This window comes from Lepidochelys kempii, chromosome 8 (genome assembly GCF_965140265.1).
Source record: "Lepidochelys kempii isolate rLepKem1 chromosome 8, rLepKem1.hap2, whole genome shotgun sequence".
NCBI lineage: Eukaryota > Metazoa > Chordata > Testudines > Cheloniidae > Lepidochelys > Lepidochelys kempii.
Window position 1 is genome coordinate 65,705,069 of NC_133263.1, and position 17,714 is coordinate 65,722,782.

Sequence of the window (17,714 nt, forward strand, 5' to 3'; positions counted from 1 at the left end):
TATAGATGTATGAGCATAAACTGTATTAATTACAAAGATTAGTTGTTTAAATAAAGTTTTGCAAGCTTCAGCACATAACTGGTAAGGGGGGGGGGGAGGAGACCCAAGAAAACTTTTTTGCTATTGAATCAAGGTTACTTGTCCCAGAAATAATAAAGACTTTTTTAAAATCTGGCTGTACAGTATAGAAATCAGTTATCTCTTATGATATAGAGACTTGGGTTTAGTTCGAATACAATTCTTACTTTCTTAATAAAAACAGATGTAGAGTTGTATGTGTACTCCAAGCTACAGCTTTTCTTTTACAGAAAAAAGAAAAGGAGTACTTGTGGCACCTTAGAGACTAACCAATTTATTTGAGCATGAGCTTTTGTGAGCTACAGCTCACTTCATCGTGGAAACCTTTTACAGAGTGAGCTAAACCTCAAATAGTGAAGCAGAAATATGGACAGAGGAACCTAACTAGAACAGTATAGTGATTTCAATAACACTGCAGTAAACATGCTATAGATTTGCAACAGTAAAAGTAGGTGAATGTGATAATTAATAAATAGTAACTAGACAAACGTTAATAAAATAAAGTAGTAAAAGCTAAAGCTCCGATCTTGCAAATCCTTACTCACATGAATAGTATTTACTGTCCTAAATAACGCCGTTGGCACACCATGAGAAATGTCTGTTTGTGTAAGGGGTTAAGGATGGGGCTCTTCTTTGTATTCAACTCTTCTTTGTCTATATGATAAAAACTAAAAATGTCCTCAACTTCAAAAAATTATCAAAGCTGAACAAATTCCCTCCCCCCTCCCCCGACTGCTAATGGCAACAGGTCTGAGCTGTATTTAATCCTTCTCCATTAGATCAGATTTTCCATCTGAAAGGCAAACAGTGAATCGCAAGGGGGAAAAAAACCCGAACACCATTTCTGCCTGAACGTTTGGCTCTCAAGGTGGCCTAATGGGATTGGGTGAAAACTGCAGCCTGGAATAGATTGCAGTTTGCTATTGATGCTGTTAGTTCAGGAAATTCCTCACAGCAACCTTTGGGCACGTGTTGTTCACATATTAAAATGTACCAAAGGTTGTCATTGTTTAATTTCAAATTGGATTGCAGAGTTACAACCACTTTGTCCCACCCTAAACGTCCACCACCACCCCCTTATACACACCTCACCCTCATCTCTTTTAAACCTCAATATCCATACTCCCAGTTTGTTTGCTGTAAGAAAGTTACATTGCAACCTAAAGCTAATGGGAAATTATAAACTCGAGTTTTGGTATGACTATTGAAGGTGGGAATATTTTACTCCCAAACCATAAATTGCAAACGTGAAATTTGCTTGTAAAACACCTTATTGCATAATATTTGTATTGAGATTTGTAAGAGAATTAAGCAGGGATCAGGTGGGTATTGTGTCGTGTCCCTACCTGCATGGGCTGGAAGGTACATCAACTAGTAGGAGGTGAAGTCATTACAACTCACTGGTGATGACTCATTTCGCAATAAAAAAAAAATACAATCACAGAGATACTTTACCACTTACCTGACCAGGTTTATTCGTCATATAACATGTCCTGCAAGTTTCACTCTACGCTGCAAGGTGTTTATAAGGCATGGGTGCGTTCCAGTGTGCAGCAGTAAGTTTTATTGTTCTTTAAAAATAGCACTGCAGTCAATAATTGATTGTGTCGAAATAGTTGTGTATTTCGGAGTGGAGGGGATCGACACCCTCAGTAAGGTAACTGTGAATCACTCAAGCTCGTAAATGTAATAGACTTTTGAAAAGGTTGATCACCTGCGACGTATATTTTACAGCCCGACTCACTCACTGTGTATTGCGTTTTACATCGGATCAGAAAGGTGTGGTTTTGGTTTTCACTTCTCTAGACCGGGCAGTTTACTTTCTAACGCCTCCTTCTGCGAGATTTGGATTAGAGCACTAACAATCCCTAGCGCCTCAAACCCAAGGTATTAAATACAAGACTTCCAGTCTAATGGGAAAAAACAACCAACTCCTTCTCTTAAGGGACTTGCAGTGACTTCATGTCACTCTTCCCTTTCTCTGTCTGAGAGACGTGGGTATGCTTCACATTCTGATTGACAGAAAGCAAGCACGGAAAAGAAATGTGTGCGCATGTGGTCGGGGAGATGAAGTATAAAGCGCATGAATTGTTCAGGAAGAGAGCATGTCTCCCATTGTAAAGAGATCCCTTGCGTTTCATGCTCTCCGAAGTTGACACGAGCAGCTAAACACTGGCTCCTCTGCTGTATTTTGTGAGGGGACGTATCAAGTGAGTGGGCTATGGACAGGCTGCGCGTTTGTGGCTCTTTGCCTTCCATCTACAGACACAGTTTGTCATGCTGATCTTTGCAATGTGAACTTTCAGCAGAGGCAAAAAAGAGAGTGCAAATCCTCTCCACCCTAAACATTAGTATAGAAGTAAGAGGACTCTTGCCAACAGCAAAGTTACAATTTGCTCTCATTTATTTCTTAATGGGATCTGGGGGAGTGGGGGGGTTCTTCTGCTAGAGCTGCCTGCCTTTGTGGTCAGATAAAGCAAACCCTCTCCCCTGCAGGACACTTTACCCTAAGCAAAGCAGAAGGAAGGTAGCCTCGCATTTGTTGCTCACAGGAACGCCCATCAAAGTTCGAAATGTTCCTGCTTAGCTGGAAAGCCTTTAGGAGCGCCCAGCTTTGGGCCTCTTTCAAGTTCCCAAGAATTGGAGCTGGCCTTGAACTTCCACGACCATGGAGCCCTGCACTGTGAAAACAAAAAGAGCAGAGGAAGTTCCCGATTAAAAAAATAAAAAGATAAATAATCAGCCCGTGTTTTTAATGGAATTGTACATACATTTAAACGGGAAAACATAAATATTCCAGAGCTGTGCTCCTTGCACTAATCAAGGCTGCTAGAGGCTCCCCAAGCCATCATCTTTTATTATTATAATTACACGCGTCAATCAAGACCTTCAGGCTACATCAGAACAAGCCAGGCAAACTCTGGAGAGAAGTCACATTAAAAAGTTTGGAGAACTTGGTAAGGAATGGCGAAGGGATTAGAAGAGAGGGTAATTAAGGTTGCTCAAGGCAATTGTGAGAGCTAAAGCTCCATGTTAAATTTAACGTAGCCACGAGGGAGCAGGTATAATTTATAATGGTTACTGCCCTAAAGTGTTACTTCGGAGAAATGTAGATGTTTAATAACCACTCCAAAGTATTTTCATCGACACTAATAACTCCTGGAGTAGCTTTGCAATGTACCATTTGAACTCCTTCCAAGTCAGGCCCCTGTGGAGTGATACTGCCTGTAACATTGACTCCACAAGTCCTAGTTAAACAGAGACTTAAGCACTAAAGAGTCATTTAGAGGGTGGATTCTGTTTATACCTGAGTGGGAGTAAACCACTGGGGGGGTGATGGGGTTGTAGAGAGTAGAGATAGACATAGAGAGCTATAAATGAAGCAATAGGTAGAATCTTCACAAAGAAGACTGGCTCGTATTGATGTGAAAATAAGTAATGGGGAAAATCTGAACATTAAGGGCTCGATCTTAACCAGAGTAGATTTGAGCGCTCAAAACTCCCATTGATTTCAATGCATAATCTGGTCCCAGACGAACTATGAGACTGAGCTATACTGTCCTAGTTGGCATGATCTTTTTCTGCTTTTGCCTTGGTGGGCTAAAATGTTGATCTTCTTTACTCACCAGAAAGAGCGGGAGAAACTAAATGGATTGTCTCGCTGCGAGTTTATCGGACAAACAACATGAAATCACTTTCCCCGGAACAATATACTGCAGAGAGGGATAGAGAACGGCCCTTCTTATTTGCCCAGGAAACCTTAGAGAGCTGTAGGACTGAGGATCTGTATATAGGTATTAATCTAACTTTCCAAGGTCTGTTGTAAATACTGTCATAGGCTGTGCCTTTCATAATTTATGTCCTGCGGGGAGGTAAAGTGGGGTGGGAGGGACAGGGCACAGATCCCTCTAACAGAGAACGAGGTGCTTTTAAAATAGGACACAGATTTAAAATAATTTTAAAATAGGACCTTTGCTCCCTTTGGAACGAGTGGGCATGTAGGGAGAGAAGCAGCGTCAGTCTATCCTGTTACATGTCTCCAAATCAGAATTTTCCGTCTAAGACCGGCTCTTCGAAAACACCTCTGTGTTTTTATCCATTGATCTGCTCCTCTTTGCTGCGGAGACAGGAAGCCCAAAGTGTTCTCCTCTAATCCATAGCTGAACCAAAAGCAACTTCCATCAGATCCACTTTTGTGACCCTTTGCCTCTATTCTGAAGGTATTACAACTGCTGAGCCCATTCAACCTGAGCTTACAACAATTTTATAGAAGCAAAGTCTATAGGTTTGAAAAAATAAGTAAATAATACATCTACAAATGCCAAGATGGTATGGTCTCATCTCATACTCGTCTGCTCCCCTGAGAGGAAGGCATCTTTCAGGGGACACTCAAACAGCCCTCCCTAGTAAGATAGCTGCGCCGGTATTTATTTTTAAAACCTGTCCACAAGAGAATTGGAGAGATAGAATTCCAGGTTTGGAAATCATGTTAATATTGAGCAGGATTTTTTTTCCCCAAATTGGCTATTTCAATATTTTTAAGTTGCAACACTTACAGGTCTGATTCCCTCCCCACATTTAACCCGTCCCAAGAATATCAAGTCCGGAAGTCTCATAAAAGAAAGAGAGAAAGAAAGAAACCTATTTTTCAGTAACACTGTCGTTTGGAGATATCCAGATCTCCAGGAAATTAAGTTTAGAGTTTTAACTTTTAACTGCTTGATGGGAAAAGTTCAAACTAACTAAGCACAGAGCACAACCGACTCCGTTATCGCTCTTAAATGACTTTTTGCCACTTTTCCATCAGCACTTTGGTGATCAAAATTGTTTAATAAAGTTAGAGCAATAATTACCTTTTATAGAATCTGGATTAACAGTCATGAACCTTTATTTTCCATACACTATTATAGTCAATAGCATATAATACTTACAGTTCAAAGGGATTTTTATTTTCCAAATATTTATATTTTTCAATAAACGTGAACATGATTAACAAGCCATAGAAAAATAATCATATTAACTGTCAGATAGAGGAGGTTTTGATTGTTTTGAAGATGGAAATAATGCTTGCTCATCTAATGTCAACAAAATAGATATATGTTAATACAACTAATTTGAATATCACAGCAATTGTATTACCTCGACTAGTGGACGGTGAGTTTTGATTGAAATATTTCTGCTCCTCGTGCTACTCAAATAGAATACATTAAAATCTTTGAAATCCCATTCACTAGAATGGACTGCGAATGGCTGCAATAACTGTGGGATTGCAAAAGCTGGCACCGATAATTAAATATTCTAGCATTTAAAAAATACTATTTGAACGAGGTCTTTCTGGTAACGTTTAGGTTGGTGCCATTTACTGCACTTTTAGTCGGCAGGTTGGCTGTTGTTTGACAGATTGCTCTTTAGGACGTTTGCTTTATTTAAGTTATGTAGCTCGTCTTGATACGTCTCACAAGACGCTAGAAAATGTAGAATTAATACAGAAAACCCAACTGTACCTCCATTAGGTCTCCATCGGACTGTAAGAAGGAAATGTAAACAAGGGGGATCGAGGCAGTGTTTGCAAAGATATACAATTCCTTCATAATAGTGGGGCGGGGGGTGATAGCTTCCCACCTGAGTCCATGTACAGGCGGCGAGCCTAGGACCGTGTGCGACAACGTACTCTCTACTGGAGAGAGTTCAACTCCAGCTGTCGCTGCTGTGGGGCGGGGAATAGCCCTGATGGGTGAAAATGGGAGAGACAAAAACGTCTCTTATCAGCCCTGCACATACCCCCTGTGCCCGCACAATGGCTGGGTGAGAGTGTAAGGCAAGAGCGCGGCTGCACAGTTAGGAAACAGCCTGCGATGACTAAAGAAGACCCCTTAGCCCTGCCTTCCACGGAGCAGGAATAATGCATTGCCCGGCTCCTTCCTTGCACGGCACCTTCATGTCTTAGTTCCCCTGGATGCAGAGATCACCTGGCTTGCTAGGGGTGTTTGCAAGCTGCTGGCCGGTGCTCCTCGCTCCCTTAGGCGGCCCGTGCCTGTTTTACTAGCCCTGTAATATCAGGGTGATTTAACAACTGTAACGGGGGGAGGGGGGGCTTTAGTGAAGGGGGAAGGGTTGGTTGCAGATTGTGCCTCTTCCTCATTGGCTGGAGCGGCAGTGTCAGCCTCCCCCCGGGAGCCCTCACACTCGCTATCTCCCCAGCCCCCCTCCCCCAACCCCAGCCGGCTGGGAAGCGCCTCTTCACGGTGCATGTGGAGTAAACAAGGCAGGACCGCAAGGTCTGAACTTCGCAACTCCACACTTGTGAGAGGGCGAGAGCCGCGGCTGGAGGGAGCCCCTGCCAGGCCGAGGGGAGGAGAAGAAGCGGGGCGGGGAACCCGGCCAGCCGCGCACCAGCCCCGCCGCAGCGCGGCTTCCCCGGGCTGGCGCTCAGCCTGGCTGCCGCCGCTCTCCGCCCGAGCTGCGCCGCGGGCTCCCGGGCTGCCCCCTGGCGCGCGCCGAGCCCCAGCGCCCCACGCGCGCGGCGCTAGCGGGCGGCGGCGCTAGGTGTGGGCAGCAGCGGGGCGCGCGGGGCACGGGCCGGAGTAGGGGGTGGACGCCGGCGCCGCCGCTCCCCCCCTCTCCGAGCTAAATCTGTGCTGCCGTGCCCAGGTGCCGCTCTCCCGGACGGACACGGAGCCCCCATCCCGGCCCGCAGCCGCCTTGTCATGCTGCCCAAAGTGGAGACGGAAGCCCTGGGACTCGCCCGAGCGAATGGGGAGCAGGGGCAGATGCCGGAAAACATGCAAGGTAAGCACAGGGGGGCTCGCTCCTGCGGTACCTGCCGGGCAGGGCTCCGAGCCCCGGGGGCAGAGCTCCGCGGCTCCCTCCATAAAAAGTTGGGGGCTCCTGAGCAAGCGGTTGCGGAGGTTTCTAAAGCGATTGCCAGTTAGCCACTTCGAGCCGGCAGGGCTTAGCGGCACCGCCCGCTGGAGCCGGGCTGAGCCGGGCAGCTGAGCCTGACAATTGGGAAGTTCGCTGAACTTCCAGAACCGAGTTACTAAAAGCTTGGGGGGCGGGGGGGTGGGGTTAAAGCCTTCGGAAATTCAGCACGAAAGCAATGAATGGGAGGGAGAGCTACGTGTAACGATCCGAATCTACCCTCTGCCCCCGGTGCATGGGAGACGTGACACGGTGCAGTCGTATCCTCAAAGCATCAGACGCAGGGTTGAGCTGTTAAGGGAAACTCGGACCCGCTGTCTAGTATTTTAAGGGGGGAATGAGGCCTATGGGAGCGGGGATTTGCAGTTCCCCTTTATTTTCCTAGCTCCTGATTGCTCGCAAGAAAACATATCCATCCCACTGGCTCTATTTTAAACGTGTTTTATTAAATAAAAAAAAAAAAAAGGCAGCTCCAGATTCTGGCGCGCGTGAGAGAGCCTCTGAAGTTTCTCTCAAGCAAACGAGGGGGTGACATCAGGAAAATCCCTGCAGCAATTCCATACTCGCCCTTTGCACGACCCAGATTCTGTCTCTGCTCTCGAAATGCTCCTCGCCACCCCTTTACAACTTTACCTAGCATAGACTCGAAGGAATAAGGCTTGGAGACTGACGCCTCGAAGGCATCCGAAATACACAGCTGTCAGGGGACCATTTCCAAGCAGGGTTTTAGCCATTCTGATGCGTTATTAGCGGTCGTTTTCTGGGCTGTTCCTGTCGGTTTGCTAATTGCATTTATGGCTTTGTGTGAGAGTAAGTGTGGTAATAAGGGCAGCTTGTCTTTCAGTTCAAATAACACAGGTGATCAACCAGATGCGTTGGGAAACTTTGATTCAGCAAGTCCTGAAACTGACGGCGTATTTATGCCTCTGAATTTCATTCCTGGGTGGGCAGAGAATGCAGGCGTTGGAGCTGAGTCGCTGGGGTACCATAGTTTAGCAGGAAGATCTTTTTAAAGTCCTAACTCCAGAGCGGAGCTGGAAACTTTCTGTCTGAAACCCAGAGACTTTCGCTTTAACCTGCGTGAATTTTGAGCTCGGGACAGGAGATTTGAACGCTCTTTCCGAGAAGTGACTGTGAGCGGCACGGGAACCAGTGATTTTCAGCTCGCTCCCGAGCTCAGTTAAAGGTGGTCCTTATTTGCCATGCTAAAGGCAGGGGGCTTTCGCTGTGTCACAGAGAGATTCGGCATCAGCGCTGGAGTTGCACCCCATTCACACCCCTAAATGGAGGAGCAGAGAGGATCCCCTAAATGCTGGGTCTCCATTTCGGGAATTCTCTACATCCTATAGTCCCAGGTGTCTGGTGGGGCTAGCTGGCCAGAGACACAGCGGTAATTCTTCACTGTAGAAATGCCCCATTTTAACACAATGTACTCCTCAACTCCTGAAGGGGGTAGGATTGAGGGCTCTGGGCGACCCTTTAGCAGAAACTTCTCTACCGGTCGCTTGTTTCAGCCTAAATTGTTCGATTTCAAGGGGCCCTTTTCTGTCTTGAGGCTAATGGGACGCAGAAATTTTAAGGGGATTGGGGTGTCAGGGTAATTCAGACTTTTTCTTTGGATGTGTCTCGCTCAACACTGTGTTATCCTGCAACGCTCCCGGACAGCGCTTGGGAAAAAATCCTTGTTTTCCCTACTGACCCCTTTGACCGTTTATTTTCTCTTGTGACACCGGGAACTTTGTTCTTGCGTCGGCCCTTGCAGCCCAGACAAAGTGAGGAGAAGGAAGGGACTGGTCGTTCTCTCTCTCCCCCTGTGTATTTATTGCCTGCATACCGTGAGCAGAGAAACTGCATTCATCCGCTCTTTAATCTTAAAGAATCGTCCACCTAAGGTCAGGTATATAAAAGAAATCAACAAGCGTGGAGATGGTAGCTGGAGAGCCCATAGCGTATAACACACACACACTACTCTCTGATCAGATTGGCCCTGATTCATAAACCGTGAAGAAGTCGTTCTGAAAATATTTTCTCTCGGCTATTTCACGCCGTGTTAATTTCACTCCAGTTCCCTCTCTAGTTCCCAGAGAGAGCCTGGGGGTTCTTTCCTTAGGGGACACGGCTGCTGTTAGTTACTTAAGTCTTAGCACATCTTTTTCTTAACCCAGAGACTCTTAACTCCAAGACATCCTCAGCCGCTTTCTGGGGGATCTCTCCCTTGCTACAACTACTTAGATGTAACTCCCTTAGATGACTCAAAAACGTGATAGCGGTTTGATTCTAGGGGAACAAAATAATAACTTCTGCCGCTGCTGTGTCCATCACCCCCTTACAGAGATCATTGATTACATTACAAACCAGGCAGCTGCCTGGTGTATTTTGCAGCAGGAAAAGAGAAGGAAATTGGCTCTGCGGTGAGCGATGGGAGGGGTTTTTTTTGGGGGGGGGGAGGATAATCAGACCTGCTGGGTGCGCTGGTTGTGGGGTGAATCCGGATCAATTCTCTCTCTCTTTCATTCAGGTTCTTTCGCACCCCCTCATCTCCCAGCTCCTCCTCCACCTTTCCTCGGAGTGGCAGAGGCCGCATTAGATTCCTACAGACAGTTTTTTTCCTTCAGGGTTTTGTCTAAATTGCATAGGGGTATTTGGGAAAATCAGGGTATAGGAACTGCTGCGTTTCCTGTTTACAGTCTGTACATCTTTTAGATCTCCCGCAAACACTGATTACTTTTGTCCGAGGAAGTTGGTTACTTGCGCCTGGGACCTTCATCCTGGATCGTTGGGGTTTGATTTGGGTTTAATTTAGCATGGCGATTATATAAAATTAATTAGGTTTAGGTACTTTACCACCTCATCTCTCCAAAAAAACAATCCCAGTGCCTTCTGCTTGTCTCCTTCTTTGCTGTTCTCTAGTTTCCGGGGGTTAAAAACGTTTGGAGGCAAAAGTAAATAAAATGGGAAACAATAAGAAATGTGAACACTTAATATTAAAACTGATCGATTTAGGTATTACAGGAAGCAGGCTTTTGTTAAAGATGAGCCTGATCAGAATCAAGCACACAAGGTTTTGGGGGTCAGGACAGCATTTTAACTTGGTGCTGTAAGTAATTTACATTCAACACACTAGGAGAGTGCTGGTTATGTGGGTTTCAAGTTTAGATAAAGTAAATATTTACAGATTGGTATTATTTTAACAAAACTTTAAAGGAAGCAAACCTAGTTAAAGTTAGTTTACATACATCAGTGAGATTTAACCTTGTCAATTTTGGTTCTGACTTTTCAAAGCACTTTCCTGATAAGTGGTGAAATTAAATTATTTAACATAGTTTCTGGTTTGATGGATTGTAGATGGTTTAAGAGCACTGGAATTCTGAATAACTCTAGAATTTTTTCTTACAACACAAAACTTTGAAGTTTATACTTTTGTTTACTTGTGAAGAGTCCATATTGTTTTGCTGTTGAATGAAAAATTCCATGTTTCTGTGTGAGTTGTGATGGTGGGATGTTTTGTTTGTTTGGATTTTTTTAAAGTCTTTTTATTTAATTTGCAGAAGGTGTTTAATGAATTGTTTCCTCAGGTCAAAATTAATGTCTGATAGTTGGAGCTGAGGAAAGCATTTTTGAACTACTAATGTAAATGCTCATTGAATGTGTTATTTCTGTTTTTTCCAGTGTCTCAGTTTAAAATGGTGAATTACTCTTACGATGAAGACCTGGAAGAACTGTGTCCAGTTTGTGGAGATAAAGTGTCTGGTTACCATTATGGACTTCTCACCTGTGAAAGCTGCAAGGTTTAGTACAAATTACTTAATAGAATGCAAATCAAAATGGTTTAAAATGTTTTAAAATGTTAAAGGAAAGTGCTGGTAAAAATAAACAAACAGGGGTTTGGCTTCTTTCTGATTCCATTTATTGTTAGATTCACACCCAAAATTTTGAAAAACCTCATTTGCCCAAATGGAAAAAACCAAGAAGTTAGATTGTTTTGTTGTATGTCTGTGTCCACTGCTTTTAAATATTTTGTTGTTGTGAAGTGATAGAGTTGTAGAACTTTCAGTCCTAAGTGACTCAACTATTGATTTTAGGTGATTTATATACATTTAGAGTACTATTGTTCCTGTAGGATAAAGTGACAAACTGGTATCCTCAATACATTTCAGTTTTACAAAATCTAATGCCACTGTTCCAAGGTTTTCCCTTTCAATATAAAAATGTAAATTTCTGTTGTCATCACAACTTCATGCTTATTTTTCCTACAAAGTATTTTATTTTAGTATTTACTTGGACATGTACACAATTAAAGTCAAGCAAATAATTTCTTGCAGTATATTAAATAAAGAATAGTCACTCATGTAATTTATCCTGTGCACATATTTGGAAACTAAATCCATATCTAATGAAACCAACTATTAAATATAGTTGAGCCTTGTAAGTGAAGGCAATAATTTGTCATGAATAAACCTTTTAAAGTTATATACAACCATTTAAATCGGTTTTCTAAGAGCAGAATCTCTTACCCTCTACACCAGAACAATGCAATTTTAAACATTTCACTGTATGGAAAGCAGAATAAACCTAGCAAATTGCATTTTTGTTTTAAAAAAATTGTATCGAGACAATAAAAGTGAAATATTTATTATGCCTCTGGTATACACCATAACAATATACAAAGAGCCAATGTATCTTATGTTTCTCTTACATTTTGCATCATGTATTCCATATAAGAATACTTGAATAAGGCAGGCTTCAGTCATTTTATGAATATTAAAGAGCAGACAAAAGAGATACTGGTCAGCATCAGTGTTTATGGTCATATTGTCAGGGATGCAGTGGCATACAGACAAGTCTCACCAATCTTTGACGTAAGTCTACAAAAAACACAGTACTACTACCAGAAAAACTCCTCTCTAGTCTAGCAGTTTTCTCCAGGGTATATCTTGCTGAAATCTAAAATAAACCACGTAACCTCATAAGTGTTTGAGTGGTATATGACAAGTTTCTGACAAATTTCCATAAAATAAAATGCTGAAACCTACTGTTAAAGTGAAACGGGCTGACTCTTTGTCTATCATACAGGGATTCTTTAAACGAACGGTCCAGAATAACAAAAGGTACACGTGTATAGAAAATCAGAACTGCCAGATTGACAAAACACAGAGAAAGCGCTGCCCTTACTGTCGATTTCAAAAATGCCTAAGTGTTGGAATGAAGTTAGAAGGTAAGAATTATTACTGTTATTGTATATTTATAATCTATACAAACTATTGAAAATATTACATACATTTTAGTTTTATACAAATTATGTTGCATATAATTTACCATACCCATTTAAAAATACTTGCTAGTAACTTACTATATGCTGCTCTTGTATGTTTTAAATAAAGGATATTTTTAATCTATTCATAAGTAGTAGCAGGGCAATTATAAGTTAAAGCTAGTTAAAACCACAAGAAAAAATTGAAAACATTTGATTTATAGATAGCTTGATGCATTTAGGAGTACTTGGATGAAAGAGTAAGAATAGCATGGAAATTACTTTTTAAACTTTATAGGAACAAACAGAATTAATTCAGAATAAAAACAGAATACAGAATGGGGAATTAATAATTGCAACTAATTTCTGGTCTTTAGTATCAGGGATTATTTTATTTAATTTATATTTTATAGAGTATTTTGTTTTTGTTGTGGTTTTGTTTTGCAATATCCATCTTAAAGAGAATGTGAAATAAAGAAAAATTAAGAGTCTTTCCTCATGCAAAATTGCAACGGATTTCAATGGGAGTTCAGTACACAGAGTGACTAAAGAATTGAGCTAAAAATAGGGGTAAAATAATCTCCAAAAGTATGTCGTAAAGCTATTATGAATAGGTATACTTTCACAATGAGATTTCTTGAAAAATTTAAAGGAAATACAAGATTTTAGAGTTCAGAAAGATCATTCACATACAGAGAAGAATGGTAATACTACAAGAGTCTATTGAAATAATAGAACGCAAAATTACTGTCAAGAGATTAGTAAGAGAATCTTGGCAGTTCAACTCAACACATTCTAAACATATCATTTACACTTAGGCCCAGATTCTACAGTCAATGGGAATTTTGCCTGAGTAAGAAATGCAGGATCAGAATTGAACATTCTTTACTCATGCAAAACTCTTATTGTAATGAATAAGTTTTGCCTGAGTTAAGACTGCAGGATCATGCCAGTATTACAATGGAAATATGTAGATATAAATGCAAATATGCATTCAAATATACAGACACCCTCCCACAATTTAGTAAATACCACACTCATTACATTTGCCCACAGTGCACAGATAAAACTGGTATATTGCAATGAGCTAAACATCTTGAGTTGCAGTATATCCCTCTGAAAACTAGTGGTAAAATAAGTCATTTAATGTTTTTGTCAGTATGGACATTTATCAGGTTGAAAATATATTGCATAACTGCTACTTCTAACTGTTTTTAATTATAGATAATCATACAGGGCCAAATTCTGTAATCGTATGATTACATACAACTCACTTTTGTGCAACTCCTACTGAAATCAAAGTATCTCAGGGTGGAATTTGACCTATAATATTTAATTGTGCAGCATGTTGCAACTGTTTTGAGAAGGATGCTTATATATGTTACATTTATCAGCAAAATATTGTATAAGACTTTTCAGTTTCCTGTAATATTCATAAGGGATAGTGTTAGCAGCAAAAAATGCTTTAACTACAGCATTAACTAAAACTGAGAGAGACTATAAAAGATTTATCTTTATATCCTTCTGTCACATCTGTACAACTTCTCTTTCTCTATCTGGAAAATTGGAAGAACACATGCTTTCATAATTATAAATGCCTGTAACATTTATATATCTATTTCCCTGATAGTGATATGTGGACTTGAATTCTAGTTAATAAATTACCGTGTATACCAAAAATCATTAATTGTTAAAGTCTTCATGATAATTTACAGTATTGTGTACCTAGGATTCATAATAAATTTTTAATGTTACACTAATCCCTAAGATAAAAAGCTCAAGAACTTAACCTCCAGCAATCTCAGCAGTCTCATCATGTCACCAAGCTGTCAGAGGTTCCTGTTTCTATCTAATTGCCATTGGGCAAGGTGGGCTTGGCGAGAACTACTCACTAGTCCATTAGATATATGCCATAGTGACAGATACTGCTGTGACAGAGACCACCAATATGATTCCTGAGGCAGCTGTTGAAGTAGATTTGTTTTAATTATTTCTGATTCCAGAGATATTACAAGCTATAACATTGTCAGTAGTTTCTGAGTCAGTTCAACCTTCTGTGTGGAATATGGCAAGCGGGCAGCTTTCTCTATGCCTATTCAAATTGCATTTGAAACATCTCTAGAAAATGAGGAATGTTCCTTAAACATTTGCAACGATATACATAAACCATAAAGGAAATAATCTTTAATTTTTGCCAAAGAAACCAGATTCACCTTTATGCCTATTGAGCATTTTACAGCTTACATTTCAGACAATTTTTGTGTAATGGTGGTATGCAATAATGGAATGATTATCATGAGATAACATGGCCCTCAGGATACTTCTCAGATGAGTTCAGGACAGAAGCCATTTTTTTCCTAATGATACCGTGGGTTGCAGTTAAAAAAAAGTATGAGATCTCAACAGGAATCACGTTATCTCATCATGTGTGAAATTTGTTCAGCCAACCACTGTGTTTGTCCCTAATTATTACATTTTAAATGACCTAAACAATGAATTCATACATGTTAAGAATATTTGTCCAATAGGTAACTAAGACAATTAAAATTCATTAAATCAAAAGATTTTTTTTTCTTTTGGAATAATCATGATATTTTGATCAAAGTAAATTAAGGGAGTGCTGCTGTCTTGCCACTCTTTCCTAAACGTGTGTTCAACTCAAGAATGTTAGTTACCTGCTTAAGTTTTAACGAATATCTTACTTCCTTCTCTTTTCCCCAACAGCTGTGAGAGCTGACCGAATGCGTGGGGGTAGAAACAAATTTGGACCAATGTACAAGAGAGACAGGGCACTGAAGCAGCAGAAGAAAGCCCTTATCCGAGCAAATGGACTTAAACTGGAAGCCATGACTCAAGTGATCCAAGCAATGCCCACTGACCTGACAATATCCTCTGCAATCCAGAATATCCACTCTGCTTCCAAAGGCCTACCTCTGAACCATACTGCCTTGCCTCCTACAGACTATGACAGAAGTCCCTTTGTAACCTCTCCAATTAGCATGACAATGCCGCCTCATGGCAGCCTACAAGGTTACCAAACCTATGGCCACTTTCCAAGCCGTGCTATCAAGTCTGAGTATCCTGACCCTTACACTAGCTCTCCAGAGTCAATAATGGGCTACTCATACATGGATAGTTATCAGACAAGCTCACCAGCAAGTATTCCACATCTGATATTGGAACTCTTGAAGTGCGAGCCAGATGAGCCACAAGTCCAGGCTAAGATCATGGCATATTTGCAGCAGGAGCAAGCTAACAGAAGCAAACATGAAAAGCTCAACACATTTGGGCTTATGTGTAAAATGGCTGACCAAACCCTCTTCTCCATTGTTGAGTGGGCAAGGAGTAGCATCTTTTTTAGAGAACTTAAGGTAGGTAAAAAGCTCGTATTATTTTAGATACAGGTTTTTAAGCAAGAGAATATGATTTATTTTGTTAAAATGCATCACACTTGCTTACTTTACTTCGGCTTCATGTAGGTTTACTATAATGAGAATAAACTTTCAATTGATTTTGCTATTTTAGCCTATTATGTGGGATATAAGAAAGACTAGACACTGTTCCGCCTTTTTTATATTTAATGCATCTCCCTCTCTCTCTCGCTCTCCCTCTGATCAGAAATCATTTACTCTTCTAAATACATCCATTGAGTATATTGTATGCACGTTACACCACTATAGGTAGCATTTACCTAATTGGTCCTGTTACTGTAGTCACATATGGGGAAAAAACACTTTATACACTTATGTATATACAGCCCCAAAATTACTGTGTACCACTGGAGCATGGGACCTGATGAAGAGCAAGCAATGGTGGCTTAAGGTCTCCTTTGCACTCCCCTGATCCTAGAGGTACCAATGGACTGCTTTAACCCATGCTGGCTGCAACAGCCCCTTAGAGGCTGTTACTCAGGCCAAGGTTTGCCAGAGCACTAAACAGCTGGAACCCCTAACACACATGAATGACAGCTCTATGATAGCCAGGAATTCCCTCACACCAAGGGATTCCCCAGTTGATTTGTTAGGGCAGCTTTATGGCCCAATTGTGCAATTGGTCTGGCATAGAAGAACTGGGGAAGTGGGGTGGGGGGCAAACATCAGGCCCAGAATGTTAGAGGGGTAAACAAGAGCATTCTCTACCCACTAGCTTAATAGGGGGATCGCTCTTGAATGACCAAATGGTCTCTTTCTGTCCCCAAAAGAGAAGATGCATTGGAATCCACCTCTGAAACTTCCTGCTCTAGTTCCTGTTTCTGCATTTCCTTCTGCTACTCAGGGAGATGCTGTTGCTTCAACATCATTTGTTGTACAGCCTTGTGACAGTCATTGGTTCCTTGCAGGCTGACTCTGTAGCCAATGGAAGGTAACCCAGTATGCTGATAGAACTGCTGCTGCAGAGTTTCACTGAGCACTGAAACCTCCATTGTGAATCAGGAGCACTGATGGGGGACCCTGTTAAAAAAGGCACAGGTACACAATAGGACGCTCGCTGCATCAGAGTTGCTGGCTGTTATAAGCATGACGATGCTAAGACACATTTGGAGTGATCTCTGAAGGCCAGTTCAAAGGAAGCTAAAGGAACCTCGTGCTACCTAGGCAGCTGAAGTATGGGTGACTCTGACCTCAGATGTCTGTTCCCACTCCATTCATGAGAGTAGTTGCAGGAGCAGTGCATACTAAGCCTGAATGATGAGGAAGGTCATTTAGAGGGAAGGTGATTTAAAAAGGAAAAATAAATGTATAATTTCTTCTGATTTATTTGCAAATATAAATTATTTAAGATTTTATAATGAGCCATGTGCTCTATTTTAAATAACTTTAAGCTACAAAATGCAGAAACAAACTTTTAGCAAACCATTTCCTAAAAGTCAAATTTATTTATAAAGGACCAGACCCTGCTGCTCTTACACTGAGGAATACCCACTGAAATCACTGAGACTATTCACAGAGTAAGGTACTACTCAATGTGAGCAAAAATGGCAGGATCTGGCCTAAAATTATTATGGAGTTATGTGATAAAATGATAATCTGAAAACATCTTTAACAGATGTTCCTTAAACATTCATCTTTTGGTGTCCCAAAACCCAGTGCGTATGAAGACTAACCACTCAGATGGCTGTAGTGAGGACAGTTATAGGAGACAGCCATTACCTCCAGCATCAGCCTTGTAGAGTCTCTTTATCCCTTCCATCCACTACAGTAAACACACAAGATGCAGGAATGTGTTCCATACAAGAGAGAGCCAACTTTTCCAGGCTACAGAAGTATGGGGACTACATACATTCTGTACCCAGAAAGCAGGTTTTTTTAAAATAGGCTTTTTAAGGCACTTTTTTCATCTTAATATTTGTACCTTTTACACCATAGGACCTTATACTTCAGACAGTTTAATGTCTACTGACAGAGATCTTCCTCTTGGACAATGAGCTACTAAACCACAGAGCATCCCTGGAAAATCACAAGAA

General features: G+C 41.4%; 1 protein-coding gene across 1 annotated transcript in view; it reads left to right on the forward strand.

Annotated features, from left to right (window-relative positions):
• Positions 1–6,613: 6,613 nt before the first annotated feature.
• Positions 6,614–17,714, forward strand: part of NR5A2 (nuclear receptor subfamily 5 group A member 2) — a 99,649-nt gene continuing 88,548 nt past the window's right edge. The window contains exons 1-4 of the mRNA XM_073356777.1: positions 6,614–6,867; positions 10,669–10,787; positions 12,073–12,214; positions 14,975–15,621. Of these exons, the coding sequence (XP_073212878.1) occupies positions 6,786–6,867; positions 10,669–10,787; positions 12,073–12,214; positions 14,975–15,621 (990 nt within the window). The 5' untranslated portion in view covers positions 6,614–6,785. The remainder of the gene's footprint in view (positions 6,868–10,668; positions 10,788–12,072; positions 12,215–14,974; positions 15,622–17,714) is intronic.